The sequence below is a fragment of the Corvus brachyrhynchos genome, unplaced genomic scaffold (assembly GCF_000691975.1).
Source record: "Corvus brachyrhynchos isolate BGI_N302 unplaced genomic scaffold, ASM69197v1 scaffold90, whole genome shotgun sequence".
Taxonomy (NCBI): Eukaryota; Metazoa; Chordata; class Aves; order Passeriformes; family Corvidae; genus Corvus; species Corvus brachyrhynchos.
The window spans coordinates 112,218-136,399 of record NW_008236932.1 but is presented as its reverse complement, the minus strand read 5'-3'; the positions used below and the strand labels follow the sequence as shown (position 1 = coordinate 136,399).

The 24,182-nt window shown below is 36.2% G+C and overlaps 1 protein-coding gene across 1 annotated transcript in view; it reads right to left on the bottom strand.

Annotated features, from left to right (window-relative positions):
* DMXL1 (Dmx like 1) overlaps positions 1 to 22,485 on the bottom strand; it is a 67,758-nt gene extending 45,273 nt beyond the window's left edge. Inside the window, exons 1-14 of the mRNA XM_017728283.1 lie at positions 22,360 to 22,485; positions 18,764 to 18,841; positions 16,627 to 16,705; positions 15,995 to 16,127; positions 13,684 to 13,750; positions 10,865 to 11,040; positions 9,334 to 9,523; positions 7,697 to 7,865; positions 3,703 to 3,915; positions 2,703 to 2,956; positions 1,927 to 2,611; positions 1,269 to 1,390; positions 632 to 721; positions 244 to 346 (exon numbers count right to left, since the gene is read on the bottom strand). Of these exons, the coding sequence (XP_017583772.1) occupies positions 244 to 346; positions 632 to 721; positions 1,269 to 1,390; positions 1,927 to 2,611; positions 2,703 to 2,956; positions 3,703 to 3,915; positions 7,697 to 7,865; positions 9,334 to 9,523; positions 10,865 to 11,040; positions 13,684 to 13,750; positions 15,995 to 16,127; positions 16,627 to 16,705; positions 18,764 to 18,841; positions 22,360 to 22,374 (2,374 nt within the window). The 5' untranslated portion in view covers positions 22,375 to 22,485. The remainder of the gene's footprint in view (positions 1 to 243; positions 347 to 631; positions 722 to 1,268; positions 1,391 to 1,926; positions 2,612 to 2,702; positions 2,957 to 3,702; positions 3,916 to 7,696; positions 7,866 to 9,333; positions 9,524 to 10,864; positions 11,041 to 13,683; positions 13,751 to 15,994; positions 16,128 to 16,626; positions 16,706 to 18,763; positions 18,842 to 22,359) is intronic.
* Positions 22,486 to 24,182: the final 1,697 nt, after the last annotated feature.

Below are 24,182 nucleotides of genomic sequence, written 5' to 3'. Positions count from 1 at the left end.
GGACTGCTGAATACAGTATACAATGGGTATCTTGTGATTTAAACTACTTGATTGAAAATTTGGTTGCACACAACTCAAAAGGAAGTGAAACACTCATGAGTTTCATTAGACCAAATGCTCCTCTGAAGATCTCAAATAAGGTATTTGACAGTAAAATGATCAAAACCATTTAACAACTTCTTTTTCTTCTGTGGAATGAAAAATAAAACAGTCCTCAATGTTCTATGAAACAGAATTCTTTACCAGAGACTGATAAATTGTTCTTCTTTGAAGGCATCTCCCTCTCCAGGTTACTTAAAATAAAGTCTTCTTGAAAAACATGGAATAACTGTGTTTTCCGGCCATGCTAAGAAAGTAAAAACACACAAGAAGTGAACACCATGGCGTATACTTTTCAGGACTGCTCTCTCTCGGTAAGTTAAACACATCAACAAAAGACGACTCATGAAAATGCACCTTCATTACTCCCACTCTTTTCATTTACAGGTACTGTTGAAAACAAGTACATGTCAAAAACAGTCTTTAAGTACCTCCAGTTCACCTGATGGAGAGCTACAAGTCTTGCCTCTGTTATTACACTTTTTAAAAAGCTAATTATATGGCATAAAATGAGTATAGCAAAAGATCTTACAAGCTCTGTGATGGCATCCAGTTCAATGATACATCCCGGGCGAGCTGTAGATTGCTGACTTACAATGTTAAAAACTTCACCGACATACTTCTGTTTGAAAAGAATCAGGGGAGTGGTCTTGTTAACTCTTGTGCATTTCTGTGGCATAGCCTGCTAGATAGGTGCAACATCACTATGCAAGTGTTAACTAAAGCATTAAAAATACACTAGTAGTGATTCAGTAAGAACACAAGTAACATTCCCTGTTTTATGAAGAGCACATTTGGTTTTGACGGCTGAAAGGTGATAGGAGTATCTGGAAAGCCCCACACGCAGCAATTTATTGTCCTTTCCCCAAAAGCTGCATTACTGTCTCAACTTTTCGTTAGGATGGCAATGTACACACACAGTTATTATTCCTTGTAGTGCAAGCACCTCACAGATATTTCCCAATCAAACCTGGACCTGCCTCAATATGCATAGCTTGAGATTAAATGAAATACAGTATGGCTAAAAAACCTTTACCTAATCTGTTCTTACAAGCAGAATCATCTGTGAAATCCTCAGCAACCAGCTTAGTCAGTCACCAACAAGTCTGAGTCTAGTGCAACTGAATGAAGCTGTAATACGCAAAAACTTGAGACGGCTTTTCACTTACAGAAATTTCTGGATTGGAGAGCTCACACAGAAGTTTCTTAGCATCTATTACAGCTTGATATAATCTTAAATGCTGTCCGTCACTAGCCACAAAGCAGGCACTTGGAGAATTACAGTATGCACCTGAAAAGCAGGAAGGTAGAAAGTGCTCAAATATTCAAACACCATATAGCTTCCTTTTTTTTTTTTTTTTTTTGATAAGAGGAAATTTTGAAGTTATGATGAAAAACAATACAACATTAAAGAACAATCTCCTGTTAATTGCCATTCGCAAGCAAGAACTACAAAGTCTAAAGCTGCACTTAGCAACCAAATCAAAGTGTATGAAAGGAAATAAGAATTCCATTTGCAAACTAGAGCTATATCTCCCTCAGCTTTTAAATCTTCAGCATGCTCTGAAGTATGCACTAGTCTAAAAGAACTTTACTGCATAAGCTCCTAAAATACCAAGTACATAAAAGACAGAAGAACACAGCAACTTTTCAAATAGGAATAAAGAATTCCCAAGTACCAGCAACTTCAAATTTGTGAAATAAAGGACCCATGCTTAACATTTTTTTCAGTACATTCAAGTATATCTGTATTATCTATTTAAGAGCACTATTAGGTTACATTAATTTTATTCTAGAACACCTCACTAATCAGAAAATGAAACTCACCAAGGCAATAGCTGGGTATAAGTGTGGGCAGCCATGCAACATTAGAAAAAGCTGAAACATGAAGAGAATTGATCCGAGCAAGTTCAGAAACTCCACCAGAAAAGGACAAAGGCCCAACAGGATCTACTCTCCAAAGAATAAGTTCACTGTAAACAGCGTTGGGATCCTGGGACGTCACATTTGCATTGCCTCTACTCTGAGGTCTTACTGGTGACTCCTGAGACTTTAAAGAATCATCTGCCTGTAGTGCTGTCTCAACATCTGGTGAAATTAGAGCATTGTGATGTGAGGTTGTAAGCAGCAGTGGTAATACTGAGTGGCAAGCCAAGTCATTAAGATGAAAACGGTGACCACAGTATCGGGATTTATGTGAAATACTGAGTACAGTTGAAAAAGCAGATTCTTCAGCAAAACTCACTAGCCACTGGTTCAGTGACCCATCTGCATGTTTGGAAATCATCATAACATTAGGTGTGAAGATACTTAGTTTTAAACTGTTGGTTGATTTACTGTGTCCAGAAGAGATAAGCATAGATGAAGATCGTGTAAGGCCAGGAGGCTTTTGTTTGCCTTGTTGAATAGCTAAGTCAACATTTTTGGTACAAGCATACATCACTATACTTCTGCAAAGAGAGTTTGCATCACCCGTTGGAAATGCAACAGGAATTCTCGAGACAAACGACACCTGCAATTTTAAGAAAGAAAGAGTAAGTGTTAGAGTTCCCCCTCACACTTCTCACTGAACAGCAGTGTAAAATGCAGGAGGAATGAAGTACCTGCACCTGGCGAAACATGCCAGGCTGGTATTCATCTAGCCAGTCCACATGCCACACCAGCAGGGAGCCATCCATAGGATGTATACTGAAGAGCATGTCAGCATTTTTACCCCATTCAGAAAGCAGAATTTCAATTTCATGATCAATAATAGCAGAGGATAAAGGAACAAGGTTTGAATATGGAGCAGCTTTCTCATCATCCAGTTCCTTTTTTTCTTGGTTTCCTTTTTGTTCATCTCCATTTTCATCAGCTTCTAGAATAAACAGATACAGATAGATAGATATACATAGAGAGAGAGAGATATATATACATAATATTCAAAACCAGAAGTATAACAAGCAGCATTATTCACGCATTGGAGCTAATTTCAGGCCTTTTATAAGCCACTCCTATGAGAGCTAACTTAAAAGAATGAAAATTATAACCATAAATCCTCTAATGGAGCTCAGTGTCTAACAAACCAAAATAGTTTATGTCGCACCTTAATTTGAAATATTTTTCTTTTCCCCTATTTTATACTAATTTTTGCATGCATAGACAGAGCAAAGGCAATAATCTCCAGAATGTATATATTCAAACTAATTGACTGTATTGTATTATATTATAGAATAAAGCTATTTAAATTAGCTGTACATTAATATCGAAAAAAAGAAAGTTAATTCTAAAGTTGCTCCTGTTTCCTTAATATTAAAGTAACACTTCCATGCAAAGGCCTCCAGTTGAGCCTAATTAAATAATACCATTTTCAGCATATATAACTCAAAATTTCTGGAATTCTTCCCTCTAAAAAGAGAAATCAGAATTTCCAGATAAATTTTTTTAAAGTCACTTAGATACTTTCAGTGTAAGGGAAGAAAACGCATTGAAATGCTACTGTAATCTGCCTGTATCCTTACATGTCAAGTTGCCCATCTCTTACTTCCCCTGGGGGAACATTACAAATTACTTTATAAACTGAAGGCCATTTCTCTATATGACATATGTGTAGATGACTTTTACCTTCTTCTGTTCTGCCATCCACCTGATTAGAATCCTCAGTATTAGTCTCAGGAGAATGATGTTCAAAACTCTTTTTAAGTTGTTGCAAAAACACTTCCATAGATAAGGTAAAATGAAGTTCTTTGTTGTTTAGCCAGTGCACAACAAAAGGTCCACTTTTTTCTTCATTTTCACCAAGACTTAGAGATGTGATAGAAGGGAGTAGAGGAATATCTACCAGAAAAAGATATTGACATTTCTGAGAACTAAACAAGCTTGGTCAAAAAAAAATTTTAGATAAATGTTTTTTAAGCAGAAACCCCACAATGAAAAAAATAAATCTAAGTGTATTGCCACTTGCCATTCCTCTCACCAACATCATCTGCTTTCAGACTTGTTCCACACAGAGGTTCTTTGGTGTGCTTACATTAGGATAACAGTAGGGTCCTGCAATGTCGTATCTCCTTGATGTAACACTGTCCATATAGGTTAATTTACCTTATTTTTTGCTACTACAGCTCAGTATGAACCAAACCATTTAAACATAATTTCCCAACATTTAGTCTACAATGGATGCTGCAGTAGATATACACTGTAATCAAAGACCACAGGCTTACATTAGCAAAAATTAGTACAGAGACCAGAAAATGCCCTCTGTCACACCATCATAAAACCCCAGGAGTTCTGGTTCTGATATATTCTATTAATTCACATTGCTGTTTGATGGTATTTGGTGTTCCATGTTGCTCTGAAAAAAAAAAGCAGTAATCACAAGTGTGTGACAGAAGCAAGGATGAGACTGCTGCAGAGTAACATAATCAAAACTAAGCAAGGCTAAAAAGCAGGTAGGTGACTTATAGCAATTTCCTCAAATCCATGATACAGCAATATGTTAAAATCTCATACTGCATATAATTCCCACCTAGAAGTCTCCATGTATAGTCATTTCCTTCTGCTCCCTATTTATGCAGCATTACTTAAATTCCGTGTCCTGGGAGACAAAATACATTTCACTCCAAATCCGTTGTTTTTATCAGAATCAGTGATGGGTTTGAATTACTAATCCTCCAATCTAGCCAAAGAAAACTGTAACTGAGAGCACACAGATAAAAGAAAGGAGCACCAGGACAACCAGCAATTTTGTTGTGGAGAAGGGGTATAGCAGGGGAAGGGGGCAAAAGTAGCACAGCTCATTTAAGAAATACAGTCTATCTTCCTACACAGGGCAATGCCAGTCTCAAAAGTATCATAATACATCTGGCAAGTAACAGAACCTGGAAGGAAAAATTCTGTTGACCCTTGTTGGAAGATGAAGCTACAGTAAATGTGAATAAAGTGAACTAGAAAGATTACTTTTCAGATTAGATTATAAATCTATGTGCTTTTTGAGTACTTATCAAAGTCACTAAAGAAATCACTTTTTTTTCCAATTTCCATCTAAAACTACCAGCTTCTAAATGATGTTCATCTCTGGACATTATTCTTAGTGAATTTCTATTTGCTTCATAAATCACAATCACTCTTCCCAGAAAATTTCTGAAGTCTTAGGATTCAGTAACTTTTCCTGAAATTGCCTAGAGACAATTTTGTCCTAGCAACCACCGCTTATTCCTTTCACTGAATTCCACCCAGGCTGAACACCAGTGAAAGTAAAATCATTATAAAATTAGGTCTCAAAGATTTTAGTTTCACATGATATTTATTCTTATATAAATATACATGACAGTATTATTCTTCAAAACGTGAAGTGAATGAGAGATAAAGCTGTTTTGGCTTTAGCTTTTATCAAGTACTTCAAAATATTTTAGTAATGGAAAATGTTCAAGTAAGAGATCACAAACCAATTTTCTTTAAATTGAATGAAAGGAAATACAATTAGGTTTTTGAATTAAATTTAATTTCAAAAGGGAAAACAAAAAGGCCTACTTAGAGAATTCGGTTAGACTGAGGTACTTAAGGACTTGACTGTAAGGGAGAACATATATTTCTTCTAATTAAGATTTAAAATGTGACAGTTACTTCAGAGGTTCCGCATTAAAGAACAACCTGTTATCTTCCAATCGACTGAATTAAAGACCAAGTGATCCAAAAGACATTATTAAAACAGATACCTATTAATACAGGTAACATTAAAAGAATACAAGATTAGAAAGGCCCAAGTTTTAAGTACCTAGGAAAATATTTTTCTAATCTTTTTCAAGATTATTTTTATCCTCATTCTATGTGTTTGCTGCTTGGTATATTTATACTGCAAAGTCTATCAAAAGCAAAATTCAAGTTTGCATAGTTGTGCTTGTTTTGGCTGAGGTGGAGTTAACTTTCTTCACAGTGACTGGTACGGGGCTGTGCTTTGGATTTGTGCTGAACACAGGGTTGAAAATACAGAGATGTTTTTGTTATTGCTGAGCAGGGCTTGCACAGAGCCAAGGCCTTTTCTGCTTTTTGTACTGCCACACTGGAGAAGAACTTGGGGCTGCATTGGACATTGGGAGAAGAAACAGCCAGGACAGGGGACCCAAATTGACCAGGATATTCCAGACCATGTGACATCATGGTCAGTATATAAAGTGGGGGAAGAAACAAGAAGAAGGTAAAGCTTGAAGTGATGGTGCTTGTCATCACAAGTAATGGTTACCTGTGATGGGGCCCTGCTTTCCTGGAGATGGCTGAAAACTTCCCTGCCAATAGGAAGCACTGAATTAATTCCTTGTTTCTCTTTGGTTGTGTACACAGCTTTTACTTTCCCTGTTAAATTGGTTTTATCTCAACCCACAAGTTTTCTGGCTTTTACCCTTCTGATTCTCTCTCCAGTCTTGCTAATAAAAATAAAAAAATGCATTAAGAGTAGGTTAAAAAAAAAAAAAAGGGGTCAAAGATTATGTGCTAGCCACATGAAAAAGTTAGCTAGCTCACTGCGTAATATGAAGAGGAAAAAAACCAGAGGAGGTCTACAAATCTCCAAGAAGCTTTCGAGAAACTTTCCTGTGTGACATTGGGCAGTAATAAATAATCACTGGAGACTTTTACTGTAGAAATAGGATAGCACTGATGGTACAGCAAAAAAATGCAGGAAGTTTCCTTCTGGTAGGCTCGATGTGATTCTTGTCCTATCTATTAAAATATGAAACAATGAACCACTACTCAAAACACTGAAGACTAATCAAGGAGAAAGTGTTTAGAGATTTCCTTAGTGCAGCAGTGTTAATGGAAACTACTTGTTCTTTCCAATCATACCAACGGCTGTACAGCTACCAATATGAACAAAACATGAGTGGCCTTAGCTTAAAACTGGCCCTTCAAACAGGAGGAACAGGAAAACAATACTACGAAACAGAGCTTAACTAGTTTAAGAAAAGAATTACACAGTATGTTTGTTCATTAACTCTAGACACAGAAAACCACATCACAACCTTCATGAAAGGCTAGTCAATATGGCTTTTCTATTCAGTTTTTCAACAAGCAGACAGGCACTTCATTTTCAGCATACCAAAGATAATAAAGACAGAAGTATCAGCAGCTATAGGGGTGTTACCTCAACCCCTATCAACACGTTGTTCCAGTTCAAGGCAATATCAAATTATAAGGAATGCAGGGTGAAGGCATGTTTTGTCTGGTTCTGAGACAAAAGTACAGGAATGTGTGGTTATTTCAAGAATTAAGTGTCAGGTGCTCACTTTAAGAAGCTTAGAAATTTTTTATTTTATCAGTGGGTTCCCAGTATCATACACAATTCACAGTAAATTTTGAACACAGATACAAATACTTAGCTTTCTCCATCTTAGACACTATCAATCTCACTTAAGAGACATACAAAATAAAAGAAAGGATTATTGCAGAGGAAATTTATTCAGATCATTTCATTACTGTAGAAAGTCCTTTCATGCATAAATGAAACCAACATACTAGCAATTTTGCATGATCATATACTCTACAAATACACCTGCTAAGTTTCCAGAGAGAACACGTACCTAACAGAAATTGGAGTTTATTTCATAGCAAGCATTAAATTTCTTACCTGTGGCTGGATTGATACTGGCAGCAATATGGAAGTGGCAAAGGGCATTTGCATGAGGAGGAATGCTCCTGTGAGCTTCATGAGGATCTTGCTGATGCAGAGCATATCCAGTATGTGCTACAACAGCACCTGACCTCCTCCTTCCTCGCCGGAAGTGCCTCAGGTTTAACTGCATGAAGAATAAGGTATCATTTAAAATCCTTCCAAAAAGAAAAAGGCAGATTTCATCTGTAAGTGGTTTTCTAGGCACTAATTAATGCTACTTTTCAGATTAAAAGCTAATTTTTGTTTCTTGCAAAATTGTTTGTGTTGAGTCCACAGCTGAGAGAAACCAGTGCCTTTAGATTTATTTATGAAGGCCCACAAAATACCTTCACATAGTAACTACTTCAGTGCACAATTTTCATAGAATTTTTATACTTACACAGAAGATACTATTGGGTTTCATAAACATATGCCATGCTTATTCAGGATTCTGAACAAAGCAGCAAATCTGAGTAATCTCATTTCAGTCTGAAAAACAGGATCTGTACTTTGGATCTAATTAAATCCGCACTTCAACACCCCTCAAAAGGGCACAATGAGTTTTAAGGTCTTCCTCTTTTATATAAATACATGTTTCCAAGCAAAAAAATAATATTCAGTTTTTAAGACTGACTCACACAGTTCAAGCCTTTTGTGCTGTAGACATCTATGCAAGCACCCAAAGCTACACAGCGGTACACAATCTGTATTAAGGATGGTATTACATGCTTGGTATTCCTTTTCACTTGCTGTGCTCTGCATCTTAACACAGCATGCTCATATCAAACAGTCTTCTCTCAATTCTCACATAATTGTTGCTTTGGATCTCTAATGTTGCCTTTTATTCTCCAGAGGAAGACAGAACTTTTTCCATCTTCCTTTTCTCTCCTCTCTATTTTCCTTGCTCTGTTGTGCCTTTCAGCCTGTCATATTTTTCAGGTATGCTATATGTGCTAAGAAAGCACTGTGAGCATGCAAAATACATCAGTTCATTAAGATAAAGGCACAATGCCCACATATGTTCTACATACCTTTGATGCGGACCACTAATGCTACACTTTCTTACTAATTCCCACTGGTTAGAAAACACTATCTAGTAAAAATCACTTGCCTTAATGCTTATGAGCAGTCTGCTCTGAGGACTACAGCAGAAAAGTTATTTTTCTTCCCTCCATATTACTGTTCCTCCAGTTGCAGAAGTCAGAGAGAGCATCCCACAATATCAGAGGTAACAAGTGAGCCCCCCTATCATACATTTTAAGGCAGCATCACTCCAGGGTTTCACAAAACGTATATATAATGTGTGCTCCATACTGTTTCTAGCCCTTTGAACTAAATATTGAAAAGCACTTTTCTTCAGTCACCAGACCAAAATAGGCAGTTGTGACTTTGGAACAGTGTGTCTTCAATGTGAGAAGCTCAGCAGAAGAGCTGTCAGCTTAGCCTGCCCAAGGAAGATTTCAAGGAAGTTCATCCTTTCGTAACATTTTATGCACATCTCCGGTATAAAGGATTTCAGCTTGTGATACATGTCTGAGTTACAAAGGACAAACATGTCTAAAATGACAGGTTTGTACATGTGTTTATTCTCACTGTTCAATTTCAATTCTTACCTCTAATGCACTCTGCACTTTTTCTTTACTTGAAATATTTCTCTTGAAGTTATTTGTGAAGTTCGCCGCTTCACTCCAATTGCTGTATCCTCCCCCATACAACAGACTGTCATTGGGTAACAAAGTCTCTGCCCAGAGACGACAAACATTATCCTTACAGCAAGTCAGGAGTACATTGCAGACAGCACCACTAATGAAAGAAAAGTTAAGGAGTGAAGAAGCTGCTAACTATTACACAGCATCAAAATAAACCAACAGTTCCAAACAGTTTTCCACTATCAGTTTTTGGAATTGAACCAACTTAAAGATACCAGCAAAAGAAAAACTCATCAATATATTGTTAGGAAAATAAATGATGTAGGAAAGACTTTCCCATCTGTTCAAGTATCTGACTATAAATTACCTCACATGCCATCACACAACAGTGCAATAGCAAATTGTGGATTTCGATGTAAAGAAAAATTCATACCCAGAACAGCAAAATCTGTATTTTTATCTTTTAAAGTCATTCACATAAAAAGCCCATAATAATACTGGATACCTGATCTTAATTCCAGATCTTACTGGTATCTACCACTTACAAAATTACACATCCAAAAGAAAGAAACTCAGGTAATAAAAGGGATACAACAGAAAATTTAAGTCTACGAATTTTTAATTACTGTTCTCCCAAGTACAGTTTGTGTTAAATATATAGCCAAAAAATCCAATTACCTTAAGCTGTACACTGTAAAAAAACTAAGCAGATCATCAGGTTTCCTGGTCATGTAAGTTCACAATTTAGCTCTAACTAAGGCTTGAAAGCTATGACCAGACTGTCCAGCAGCAAACTCCCTTAGGAATCATGGAGCAGGTGGATTTTCAAAAGTGACCTATATAGTAAGAACTACAGCAATGGCTTTATGAAGAGTCTTAAAGACTGCTATAAAAAAACTAAACTGCTAACACTACTTCAGTTTAAGACTGCAAGTACTCATGAAAACTAGGGACAGGTCATTTTGGAATCACCTGAACACAACCCTAAAACCCCAAACTCAAAATATCAGTTCCAAATGATTACTTGAATTCAATTTCCAGATACTACTTCTGACAGAGGTTTAGCTTTGTACTAGGTTAAGAAACAAATGAAAAGACATGAAAATATTTGAATGTTTGTGAAAGAGGACTTCAAGTCACAGGACTTTGCTCTGATTCCATCAGGACAGAACAAGTCGAGCTTAAAAGCATGAATGAACATTTAGTGCAACCAAAAAAAATGCAAAGAGAAATGGTTTTCCAAGAGCTGATTCTGTATTAAGTTCAATGCCTAAGTCAGTCTGTGAGACTTACTCTTCTATCTTTCCAGCTCTTTGCCAGGTAAGAGGATGCTTACCATCCTCTCAAGAGCACAAACAGTATAAAAGGTGTGCACACTCAATAACTGAAGTAAACCACACAATAGCGTGACTGTTGACTGTAGAGAGAGGCAGACTGCAAAGAGCGAGGGGGTTTTTGGGCATTGCATGAACCTCATGTTTTTAGAACTACTGACCGTGGCATGAATTTACTGGTCTTTCTCCATGAAAATGCATTTACTGATCGAGGATGAGCCAAATAAACAAATGAAAAATCAAGTTCTTTTGCTTGGTTTTCTGGACTGGCACCAGGTGGTGTTACAGCTGACCGCCAGCTCTCCGTGTTGTACCATACTTTCACAAGACAGTCATCCTGTGGAAAGACAAAAAAAAGACAGTAAATAAGACTACCTTGCATAAGAATATGATTTGTTTCAAGTACTTTTGAGTTCATCTCTTGAGGTTTGATTTTTCTTTAAAGTAAAATACTTTTCTGATCAGAGAGAAACAGTTTGTAAGAACAGCTTCAAAACCTGATCTTAAAGGAAACACAGCAGCAGAGCCTCCATTTAACTGTTGCCATTACTAACTTGGATTTCATTTTGGTCCTTCTGATTAACTGCCAATTTTTAATGACAAGGATACAACTTGTACTCGCCTGAGATGGTATTCAAATGTTAATATGACTAATTCTACCTTGTCAGAAAACCACCCAAACCACCTGCACAAATTTAACTGCTAGGAAAACAAATAAAGGTCACAGATGGTATCTCAAAAACCAAGCTCAGTACTGCTCAGCCAGCTTTTTTCAGATATACACATATATTGATTATGCCTTCGAGGACTAGATAAATTAATCTGGACCTAGATTCACAAGTTGTTGATCAGCTACTAAATGTGAATGGCACTGAAAGATGGAATTAACCTGGGTATACATAACATTACCCTACTGGGGGGAGAAGGGGTTAGTTTTGCTGACCATCCCCCATAAAAAAATTAAGTAAAGGAGTAAGACCCAGGAACAAAGATGTGTTTTAAAGATTCTCCAGGCAGGTAACTAACTTAGGCATTTATGATAAAAAATATGATACTAATTCTCCTACTTACTGATTTTCTTACTTATTCAGTAATTTGCTTTGCAGGAGTTTATAATGTAAGATAACAGGACAGAAGTGACATAAGAGTCAAAAACTCTGCAAGAATATTATCCCTATACAAGCTACTTGCAGATTAAATAATTTTTCCAGAATTCCATCAAATTGTAACATTAGAAATCCTCAAACTTGGCTTGTAAAAAAATATTAACTGCTACCCATCAAAAAAAGGGGGAATATATATAGTATATATTGCCAACAATGAAAAAACAGTTGATTTTTACATAAAACATATACTCATAGATTTTTATGTTATCTGAAACATGGCTAGAATGGCTCTCCTTTCAGTCAGTAAATGGCTAAAGGCAACACAGAACTTACAGCAAGGAATACAACGTTCAAATAAACACAAAAATATGGACCATTAGAACTTATTGCTTTGTTGTTATCCAGGTAATAATTTATCGCTAGGAAAGTCTAGTATTTCACTTTATATGTTGGAAGCTCCTCAGTTGGAGTATTTTCCCTGAAAAAGGAAATCTAGGTGATTTTACAGATTTGTTTCTTCTTTAAAGATAGCAAATGCCTTAAAAGTTAATCTTCCAATCAAGCATGATGACCTGAGATAGCAAGCTTTAAAGGAAAAAACAAACACGTACAACTAATCAAGATGCGCATTACTCATCTGTTCCTGATACACGTAACTGAATTGCAAAAATATTCATGACAACTACATTTCAAAAGCAAAATGTATTTGCAGACTGAATCATCCTTGACTCTATTTTTCAAGCATGTATTAAGAGACATTATTACCCAAACAGCAAAGTTCCACATTATTACTAAATCAAACACTGTTCTAACCACTTTTTATGTGCACACACTTATTTTTCACTCATACTTCCAAGACAGACTAGAGCAAATTGCAAAACTGTCTTTTATTCTTCAGTCTGAAACACATTCTGTCAGGTTACTACTACTCAGGATTCTGTGACACTTAAACCAGGTTTTCACCAATCTCAGCAACTGCATTCTTCTAATTAACCTTACATATTGGCACTTTGTTTCGTATCTAGTAATTCTGCAGCCTCTCCTAAGTTCTTTAGTTGGCAGCAGAAACTTGATGCAGAAAACAACTACTTATCTCAGTCATATTCCTTAACAAGCAGTATAAATTCATGTATGGGTTTGTCATATTTGTTCACTGGATCCTCTACAGAGTCTTGATTTTTTTTTCTGCTTTGACTTATAAGGACATCACTCTCTTACAAAACCTGAACAACAAGTTTTGGAGTATAAATAAAAGATTTGTTTGTTTCAGGAAAAGACTGACATTTTACTTCAATTTTTTTGCTTATTTTGCCAAGGGGTTTTGTTTTTGCTGATAAACTGCTCAATGTTGAGCATACAAAACTAATTAGTGAGACTGGCCACAAACACTGGCATGAATTATGTGCCAATACAACTACAGAGGGGAATGCAAATTCTCTTCTATGTACACAAAAAGGCATACAGATATGTTTACACAAAAACATATGAAAGAGCCATATTTTATTATTTTTTAATTTTTTGGTATTTTGATTATATTTCCTCACTAGTAGGATATCCAGCAGTGATCTCATCCACAGATTTCCCCCATTCCCCAAAACTCTTCTTTTTCTGATGTCTTATAATTTGGTACAAATTAAAAATTAGTGTTTTAGAACAGTAAGCAATGAATATTTAGTGTGTTACCTCCCAGCCTCTAACTACCTTTCTCCCAAATTCATGTTTACCAAAATGTAAAGACACATACACAGACTATGCAAAAATTATGAAAAAAGTGGTTTTTTCATTAAGTAGCCTTTTGTTTAATGCGTTTTTCTTGGTTTGCTTTAATAGCTTACCTGAATTAGTACAAAGCTATAAAGAAAAAAAATGCTTACCTTTCCAGCAGTAGCAAAAAACTCCCCATCTGGTGAGAATTTCATCAAACAAACTTGAGAAGCAGTTCTACGGAATAAAGAAGAAGAGAAAATTAATTTTAACAACTTTTATAGAATTCTAAAAAATTCTTTTTCTTGAACTCATGAGAGGTTTTTAATTCTTAAATACAAGTGTGTATTGCGTTGTGTGAAACAGTTAAGATTTAACAAAGTCCAAAAGGACTAAGACGTAAACTCATGTACAACACATGGCTGTAGTGATCCAGAGAACCAAACCCTTGTAGCTGAATAGCCAATATTCAAAAACATCATAGGAGAAAAGCAGATGCTAATAGATTAAACTGCTCCGACTTCATGATAACACGGATCTTGAACTGGTCTCTGCTGTACCATATTATCTTCTAACTTCTCTAAAAGATAGCTCCACTTCTCATATTTTCTACAGTTACAGCTTAGGAAAACAAAAAGGTATAAAAAGAATAATGTAGTTAAAAAGTATCTGAAAGTAGCTTTTACTTGAATGGTCACACTGATATAAGATGCTACACCAAAATATTCTAAGCCTAATTATGTGGTTAACTTTTGTAGTGTTTTAGCTTCTTTTACAGGGTTTGAAGCACTCAGCTATTGACTAAGTAACAAAGCTTATTAATAAGAAGAACAACAGACAGGAATTTAACTGCACTGCACAGATATGGTGTACATTTTCATCTTGAATTTAATACATGTGTAACAAGTTGTGGAGGTACAACTTTCAAGAGGGATTAAGTTATCCAACAGGTCAACACAAGTAGGATGCATTTAGTGTGTGCAGTAACAAGCGAAAGGCAATTACAAGAGTCGTGTATGAAAGAAATCCACCCAGTTTTAAGCAAAATTCTCCTACTGCAGCAAATATGAAAACATTTGGGAATGTTTCCTTCAGGCATTAAAAATTATTCTGGCAAAGGGTAGTATGGCAAAATCACTTTCTTGCAGACTTCTCTACAAGAAAAACCTATTCTAAATCTAATTGCAGTCCAAATGCCAGCATACAGGCATCAAAGGAGAACAAAAAAAGCAGGTTCTCTTGATCCTTTCCAGGACCTACTCCTTCAAAGAAGACGACACCAAGCTCTATCTCCAACAAAAAGAGTTAAAGAGAGGAAAGCAGGTGGAGACCTGAGAAGAGTTCTGTAAGTCTTTATACATGATACAAATGCAAAACCTATTATAGAAGGGACAGAAGAAAAGCACTATCTGTATGATTTTGACTACTGTTACCAACACCCCAGATTCTAAAGCCACACTCAATGGCATTCTGTCTATAACCTGACTTCTCTTATTAGGTTGAGAGATGAGCACCTGGAGATGTCTCAAAAAATAAACTAAGTCTTCAACTTCTTGTATTTGGAAAGTTTATCACAGGCAAAGAAAAGCTTTTCAGTTGTCATTTGGATGATCTCGGGTTTTTAAACACGTCATTGATAAAAGCTGAAGTACAGAGAAAAAGGAACAATTGAAGGATTATAAAAAGGACGTTCTTCTGGTACATGCAGAGAACTACCTATAGAACTACCTACTAGAATTCTAAATGCTTCAAAAAGAAGAATTTCAGGTGGGTCTGCCCAGTCAGCCACTTCGGTAAACTTCTTTAGGAGACAGTCACATGGTACATTGCTCCTGAGTGAACAATGCACCCCACTGTACTAGAAAAGCCTGCCTATGGCAGAAGGACCATGATTTAAATTGTCTTATAAACTTAAGTACTAAACTAAAACTCCTCTGAACGTATAATACACAGCTGTAAACATCAAACTCAACATGAATACAAAAAGAATTCAGAGACACAGAAAAGAGAATGTATCAATCTTGACATGACTGTACCAAACACCCAGAATAAACTGAGAAGTAAGAGTGAAAGGCAGGGGGATGTGAGAAGGAAAGAACAAGGCAGTACACTGAACACAGGAGGAAGTGTTTTTTTAATCAGTCCTGCCAGCACAATAGTTTTCAATCACACAGCTTTCACCTTATTTCTTGTACAAGGAAGAGTGCCTATTGGGACAACTTCAATATTAGCCTTCCCTCAGCATTTTACCAGTGTTCTGTGTAACTGAGGAACTGTCCCAAAACCAACTGCAACTGATCTTGTAAGAAGAAAGAATGTCACATAGTCAAGGAAAATATGATTCAAGTTTATCTCATATCAATAATATTTATCAAATAACAGTATGCAATGGCATTTCACTCAACTACACGAATTATTTCATCCCAAAGGTATGAATCAGTAAGGAAAAAGGAATTACGTGTCTTTAAATGTGTTTCTTACTTGCATTGCCAGATACATCTCCATTCTCCAAGTCCAACATCTGTTCTTTCAGTACTGTCATTGTCAGTAGGGTTTTCCAAAGGAACACTGGACCAAAGTTGAAGACAATTGGAACCAGTCAGAAGGCGAGTACCTGGAACAAATATTTATGAAAATCTAACTACAAAACAAGTACCAAAATACAGACTTCTGTAAAGAGAGAGAAAAAAAGTTCTACAAATCTGAAACTGCAGAAAAAAATCTGGCAGATACACCTTTACTAGATTTTTTTTGGTAGACTTGAACATCTACAATTACAACCATGAAAATTAATCAAATTTTAGTTATGCTCTAAAAAAAATGCCTAGGTCTACTGTAGACATTCCTCTTTCTCAACAAATATTTACCATTTAAGCCATGTTTTCTTATCTGTTCAGATAAGAAGAATCAAGTCAGACCATACAGATGCACTTAGTATGTTAGTTCCCCTGTAGTAAGTGACAGAAGGTACATTTTTCACTCTGCTTTGGTGCTCTCTATCATGCTAGGACAGAACAAAAACCTTTTCCTTGTCCACAAGGAATGAAAAAATTAAAATTAAGAAATCAGTTGTGGTATCAAATAGATAAGTGTTTCTTTTAATCTGTTTTTACCTGCGGGATCCCATGTTAGATTATGTGCTATGGCATCCAGTGAGATTTGAGCATTCTTCTGCCACTGGTAATCTAACACCTGAAATTTTAAGTATTTACAAACATTAGCATGAAAACACTTCATTCTCCTCCCTCCGCTTTTTATAATTTTAAATAGCTCATGTTCACTGCATTCTTCAAATTTTATGAAAATGTTTAACATAAATTACTGCTGATCTAATAAAAATTGATTCATTCTGATGTTAAAACAAAATAGCCTTTTACTAATATGACCATACTTATAGAGGGTTTTAAGTTCTTATTTTAAAAATCTAGATTGGAAAAAAAATCAGTACACAAAAAAACCCTGGAATTTGAGAATTCTTTTAGGAGGAAGTAAGATTTTATTTTTGGAACAAAGAAAAGATATCAAAAATGACACAAGTTAAATGTACCTGGTATTTGATATCTGTACTGCTGTTGAATTAGAGGAGTTCAAAAAGGTTAAGATAACAGAGGTGATACTTCCCCTTTCCCCCCCACCCCCCTTTTTTTTTAAAAATATACCTTAGGACTGTCAAATATCTTTCATTTTTGCATCACTACTTCACTCTCTAAGACAAGTTGAGGATTAAGTTCACAAAATATTTATCTTGTCTGTTTCCTTAATAGACCACAAAGGCTTGATGTTTTGAATTATAGAAGAAAATTAAAACATTTCTGGAAATAATTTTAGGAGCCAACAGGTTTCTTTCTTAATTCACAGACTTTTTTAAAAGTAGTCATCCCTCACCCCAAAAATATCACACTAAATAGATGTGAAGTTAAAACATGACAACTCGGTCTTCTCAGAAGTTTGGCAAAAGACAGTAAGAAGCAGCTGCAGATAAGGATCTAAACAAAGTATTTGCAAAGCTGGTTTGCTTGGGGTTTTTGGACCCTGAACACTCTAGTAAATGGAAGACAGAGACAAGCTTACAATAACTTTGAACAATATGCTGGAAATTATTGCATAATGAAGTAACAGAGTATTTCTTCAACTATAAACATTTGAAAGCAAAGCATGGGTGGTGAGTGCTTCCTCTGCTTACAGTTATTGCTCTAACTTTGAAGTTTCAAACTAAGTGTATTCTTTACCAGTATAGAAAAACATTCAGGAAGGACTGAAAAATGAGGTGGATGGACCAAAAACAAGAGCAGTACTTCCAAAGTGTTCACAGGAGTGTAAGAACTTACATCTTACCATAATTTTATTCTGTTTTCCAGTGATGTAAATATTACACAGGTGTTCACTTCCAACTATTTATTTAATATATAATATACCACAGGTTTACATGTACACCAAGAATCTTATGACTGAGCCGGTTAATACAAAGAGGGGAATCCACTAGACGGCCACATAAACAATTTGTTAATACAAAGGGAGACCAAACCTCTGAAGAGGGAGACAGAAGCTCCTGGAGCAATCGCTGTCTCATATCGACAAACTGACTTTAATTAGAATCTAATGCTTCTAATTATAACCATATTCCTCTTCATGTAAGACGCATGGTTAAATAACTTGCCCTAAATCATATTATTCAGAAATTAAGATTCTGGACGTTAATCACTAAACCACTGTCACCAAAAGTAAGCCCCAAAAGAATAAATATTGTTCTTATTCACCATTATAACAATGAAATATAATCATCCAGTCAGATATTCTTGAAAAGCCACAGATTTCAGAAACTATTACAATTTGGCCAAGGGCATGTAAATACATAAACTAAAGTTAAAGTAAGAACTGTAAAATACATCAAAACATAAAGGCTACACAGGATGGTTCAAAAAGGAATTTGTATTTTAATGGCTACACTCATTGCAGAATGGGGCTGTGTACGTCTTTTTGGGTTCTGGAATATTTTGGTAATGAACTGCAGGGTTACATAAATAAGTAATATGAAGCATTATCATAAAGCCTATCTTCCTTAAAACTATTTTGAATTACAGGCCTCTCTCCTTATCCCACCATGTTCACTTCCCAAGGACCACCTTACGTCTCAACTTTATTCTAGCATTATAAGAAGACATCAAAGTAACTCCAACTTTAAAGCAAACCAATAAAATAAGTCAGGCTTTGTAACTGCTCAAATAAATTAAGGAGTGATGAAATACTCACATTATGATGACTGCTGTTCTGCTTCAAGAGGCTAACTGGCTCAAAGATACAAATCACCTTGCCGTAAGAAGCTGCAACCTAAAGTAGTATTTATTTAAATGTATATAAACACACATAGAAGAAACAAGCTTTTGAACAAACAAGAACAAAATGCAAATGGTTGATTTTACTTTTAACCCTGCTTGTAAGATAAAATTGAAGCTCATATCCATATTTCCTTTTGATAACAGAAAAATGACATCTACCAAAAATCAAGAAGTTAGTGTTGTGAATAATAAAAATACAAACCTCTATTTACTCATTAATCATGATGAACTACTGAGATTATAGCTGGACAAGTACCTTTTTTTAAAAAATCAGATTATTAGCAACATTCTTTCCATATTAAATTAGGTAAATACTCAAAACAGTCTGCAGAGTTCACATTCTCAGACATGGAACCAATATACGCTCAGAGTACTTTTGGGCACTTTCCAAGCATAGAACAGGCTATCTTTTAAAAAGTTTTTTCAAAAGACTATGCAAGCAAAACACTCAATGCAGAAAACTGCATATAGAACTACTACTAAAGGCTAACATAAAACAGTTCAGAAAGAGTTGCAATATGGTCATTTGATCATTTAACTGATGTTTGAAAGTCTTATTACATTACAGGTTATCATCCACCTCAAACTTGCAGCAAGACAAATTAACAGTATTTGGTCTCAAGGTATCCATATAAAAGCAAGCTTGCTAGGAAGAGCCCAAACAAGCCAAATGTATGTTGAAGACCTCAGGCAGACAGCCTGAGAGAACTGTCACAGAGCAAAGTTGCCAAAAAGTGTTCTGAATTACAAAAACGAAGGAGTTTACAGTTTCACACAGAACGGACATCCTGCATTCCGAAGTGATGTTTGCTGCTAAAAGAACATCTACAGATACGATACGCTGTAATAATCAATTTTGTATTGCTGTAAAATTCTGACTTAGAAAGTATTCACAGTTTTCCTTTAAAAATAATAAAGAAAGTTAGATTTACACTATAAAATATATTTTGATTCCAGTATCAACCACAAAAGCTTGAAAAATAACAAAGCTAAACCATCATACCTAAGATCTATACAAACACAGAGATTCATACAGATCCTAAAATCCACAGATCCATGGCCTTAAGAGAAACCCTCTACATTAGAAGAACAGATAGTTAAATAAATTTCTATCCTTCTAACAACCTAAACATCAGCCTGACCCAAAAATGCCAAGAATAATTTTGTCACATTTGCAAGGAAAAAGTTTCTTCAGGCATTTTGTATCTCAGACTAATATCTGCCCTCTCTAATTCTCTTTAACTAACTCACTTACTGTTTTTTTCTCGAATAATTCCATTCCACACCCAACAGCAAAAAATTTATATAAACTCATATTGATAAGATTTTTCCTTTTTCTCCAAATGTGGACACTTTTTCCATATTTTATTGTTTAATGGGTTTTAAAGACAAACTAAGATTAGCATTCCAAAATGCTCAACTTGTAGTGTCTAGAGCAACTGCTACCCCTTGAAAATCTCCACAGGCTTCCGCAGTGATGCAGCCACTCAGCCCTCATCCTCACTGAGCTGCACACCACCAAAAAGAATAATGGTGGGATGGAAAGCACCCTCAGCAAGTTCCTTGATGATTCCAGGCCGTGTGGGGCAGGTGACACACTGGAGGGAAGGGATGCCCGCCAGAGGGACCTTGGCAGGCTAGAGAGGTGAGACCATGTGAACATCATCTACTTCAACAAGGCCGAGGGCAAGGTCCTGCACCTGGGTCAGTCAAAATCAATACTCTCAGTATGGACTAGAGAAACTAACAGATTGAGAGCAACCCTATGGACATGGATTTGGGGGTACTGGTGGACAGGAAAACTGTACGTGACCCGGCAGCATGTGTCTGTAGCCCAGAAAGTCAACCATGTCCTGGACTGCTTCAAAAGAAGGGTGGCCAGTAGGGTGAGGGGAGTGATTTTCCCTATCCTAGTGAGACACCACCTGGAGTACCACACCCAGGGTGCTCAGCACCAGGAAGACATGGACATGTTGGGTCCAAAGAAGGGTCTGAGAGCTGGAGTACTTTTCCAATAAAGACACACTGAGTGTGTTGGAATTGTACAACATTTCAACAAACCAAAGAGGAATCTGCGTGTTAACACCAGTGAAGAAGCTCTATGAAGAAATTCCATCCTTTTAAGAAAGGCCTGAAAATACATTGATCAGTCTGGTCAATAGGCAAATTCCTAGCCATCCACTAGCCAGCCATTAGTACTTCAGCACTCCAGAAACACATTCAGTTTCCTGAGAGCAAACAATACCAACATGCCAACTCAAAATGACCTCATAGGTCTACTTAAGAAATGAAAAAATTCTGAAGCTTAGGAAGCCTTACAGTATGATATATTCACATGTTAACTTATAATTCAATGACAGTTTGTCATTTAAATGCATACAGGATTGGTATCAAGTAATCAAGATGACCTTGCAAATTCAGAGAAATAATGCTCAGTGAACTCAAAAAACAACTTCTAGTTAACAGCAGCCAGTGGAGAAACCCAGGCAGACTTTATGGCTATGAGAGGCCAGAGACACAGAGAACATTTCCTCATTTTCATTTTCGTTCCTTTACTACCACTGCAAGAGTTTATCACTCAAATGCTAATAAGCAGGAACAGGGCGTGGCCAGGGTTTCATCAGCACAGAGTTCACATGTAAACACAAACTGGATTCCATCAGAGGTCTTGTCTCAAGATGGACACCAGAATCTAACCAAAGGTCTCAGCAGCTTATAAGGCTTGTGGTAATGAGCAGAAAGCTGATGTTATCTACTCACAAGGACAGGCTTAAAGAAACAAAAGAGGTAGAAAACCCATCTTACATGAGCAAATATTTATCCAGACAGAGTTCCTACTGAACTGGTCAGTAGTTTAATCCCTGTGACATCCCAATAGGGTGTTACATAACTGTGACATCCCAAAGGACAGTTACCTGGTTATTTCTTTTTCACTCTAGCAGGAAAATTTTTTAAAAATGCTCTGTTAAAAAGACTTAAAACCCAATCTTGTCTAAAATACAACATTTCTGATGCAGACTTACCTACAAAAAACAAAAGCTAAGAATTCAAGACAGCAAACCCCATCCAAGAGAGGCTTTATGAATTGCTTGAAACAGATGTCATTTTTCTGGATGATCTGAAAGTAATTTTTGTGGAGGCACTCATCTCCTGCCAGCCCCTAACATGTCAAAGCATGCCAATGACATGTCTAGCAGTGCAAAGCCATAGTGAATAAATTACTTTTGCTTCCAACTTAGTCATCCTATAGTCAAATTCTTGCCATGTCCTCTATGTAGCCCTGAATCCACAGCCTTCGTGCAGTCCTACCTATCTTCTACAACTATCAATCATATCTATGGTTACTATTTCACATTTACTGTGCTGCTTACAACAAGTAAAGACAGAAAGCAATCAGTCATTTTACTATTCATTGTAGTATATTTGCCCTACCTTGCAAGTATCCACATTCCTGAGAAGGTGCTTAACATGACATTGCCGGAACATTATTAGAAACACTGCACCACATACCTTCCCCTGTTGCATTGAACAGTCCACACATCCCACTTGAATGTTTCCATGTTTTGCTCCAGGGATTATCTGTAATCTTTCAAAGTCAGTCCCAAGTACCACAATATCACATCCTGATGCATATGCCTAAAGTATATAAAAAAAAAAAAATACATAAAAACACCCCAAAGAAAACAAAAACCCCCCAAAATAGCGTAAAGCTTTATCTACTCACAGTGTATCAGTGAAGTATGAAACAGTATAGTCCATGCATCCTATCCATGTAAAAAACTATACAGACAGTAGAACAGAGGTATTTGCAGAGATCATACAGATGTCTGCAATTTAAAACCGAGCAACAGAAGTGGCAAATTACTCCTTCTCCATGCTTACAAGTGCATCACAACACTTGAATAACAAGCAAATAGTGGTTCATGATAGAAAAGGCAAACAAAAGATGGAAATACAAAAACATCTAAAAGAAAAGCATAAAAACCAAAGTTCTTGCAATCTAGGAAAAAGTAATATATTTCTTAGACTGGAGACAGACTTTAGAAGTTATTTTACTGAAACATTCAGTAAGGACTTTGTATGGGAAAAAATCCAAAGGGTAACAAAATGAAGCTTAATTATACAAAAGCAAACCTGTCCTCTCAGACTTGTTGAGTCTCCTGTTATCCGCATTAATTCTATTCTCTCTTAAGTTTATGTTTCACTGAGCATGCTGATATATCTAACACATTCAGAGCCAGTTCATTGAGTCCTGCAATGTTTGAGCCAAAATTTCTTCCTATATTCTATTAAGTCTTATAAGATACTGAGTACAGATAAAAATAGAAGATTAAATGCTGGAGAAACTTGTAGAAACAACAGTGAGCAGCATCATCCAATTAGCCTAAGAAAGCAGCATTCAAGGATGAAAGTCCTGGAAGAAGGAATGCACGCCCATTAAAACGTTAGTCAGAAAGACAGCAACAAAATTAAGAGCACAAACAACAGTGTTCTGTTAGAGAGCAAGAGAGTGATAAAAGGATCAAAAATACCGTTTTAATTGACTAAAAGTTTCAAGAGCAGAACAGTCTCACAGAAACTGAAGATGGAAGATTTCCATACACTGACAAAAATGATCATGCCTTACAACCAACTCCTCTACTAATTTCTGATACATTAAATAAAAACTGTGGACTTGAAAACAAAAGCAGAATAACTGAAGGCTAGATATATAAATTGGAAGTCTGATGATCGTGTTTTCAGGTGTTTTACATGAAATAATATTTTACCAAGGCTGGCATAGACTAATGTACCATTACACACATTTAAAATAAATAAAACTAAAAATATGGAGATTTTTCAAAGACATTTTTCCCCACAAAGGATTAAGTGATGCTTCAAAAAAGAGTCTTAGCCAGAAGACTGTGACCGCCATTACCAGCCAATATTCAGTTACCACATTGCAACCAGCAGAACACTAGGCACCACCTCATAATTGAAAATGCTGTCTATAATTCTGCAGACCAAACAGAACCATATATTTATTTATGATCACTTACTACTGGTAAGTTTTTGAGCCCCTTCCTGTCCAGTTCCCCCTTCAGCTTCAAGACATTCAAGCAGTGTAATTCCTCTTGTAAAAAGAGCAGCATTTATTACTAACTGACATACTGAACAGCAGGTTCCAAAGCAATCTAACTGAAAACTCATTCCAAAAGAGGAGTTTGAGTACTAATTTTTGATCAAATGTTAAAGTAATTATTTTGATACTGTGAAGGCATGAACTTTAGACCTGTTCATCACAGAACATTTTTTTCTTCAGTTAAAAACGATCTCACCTGGTGACTCACTGG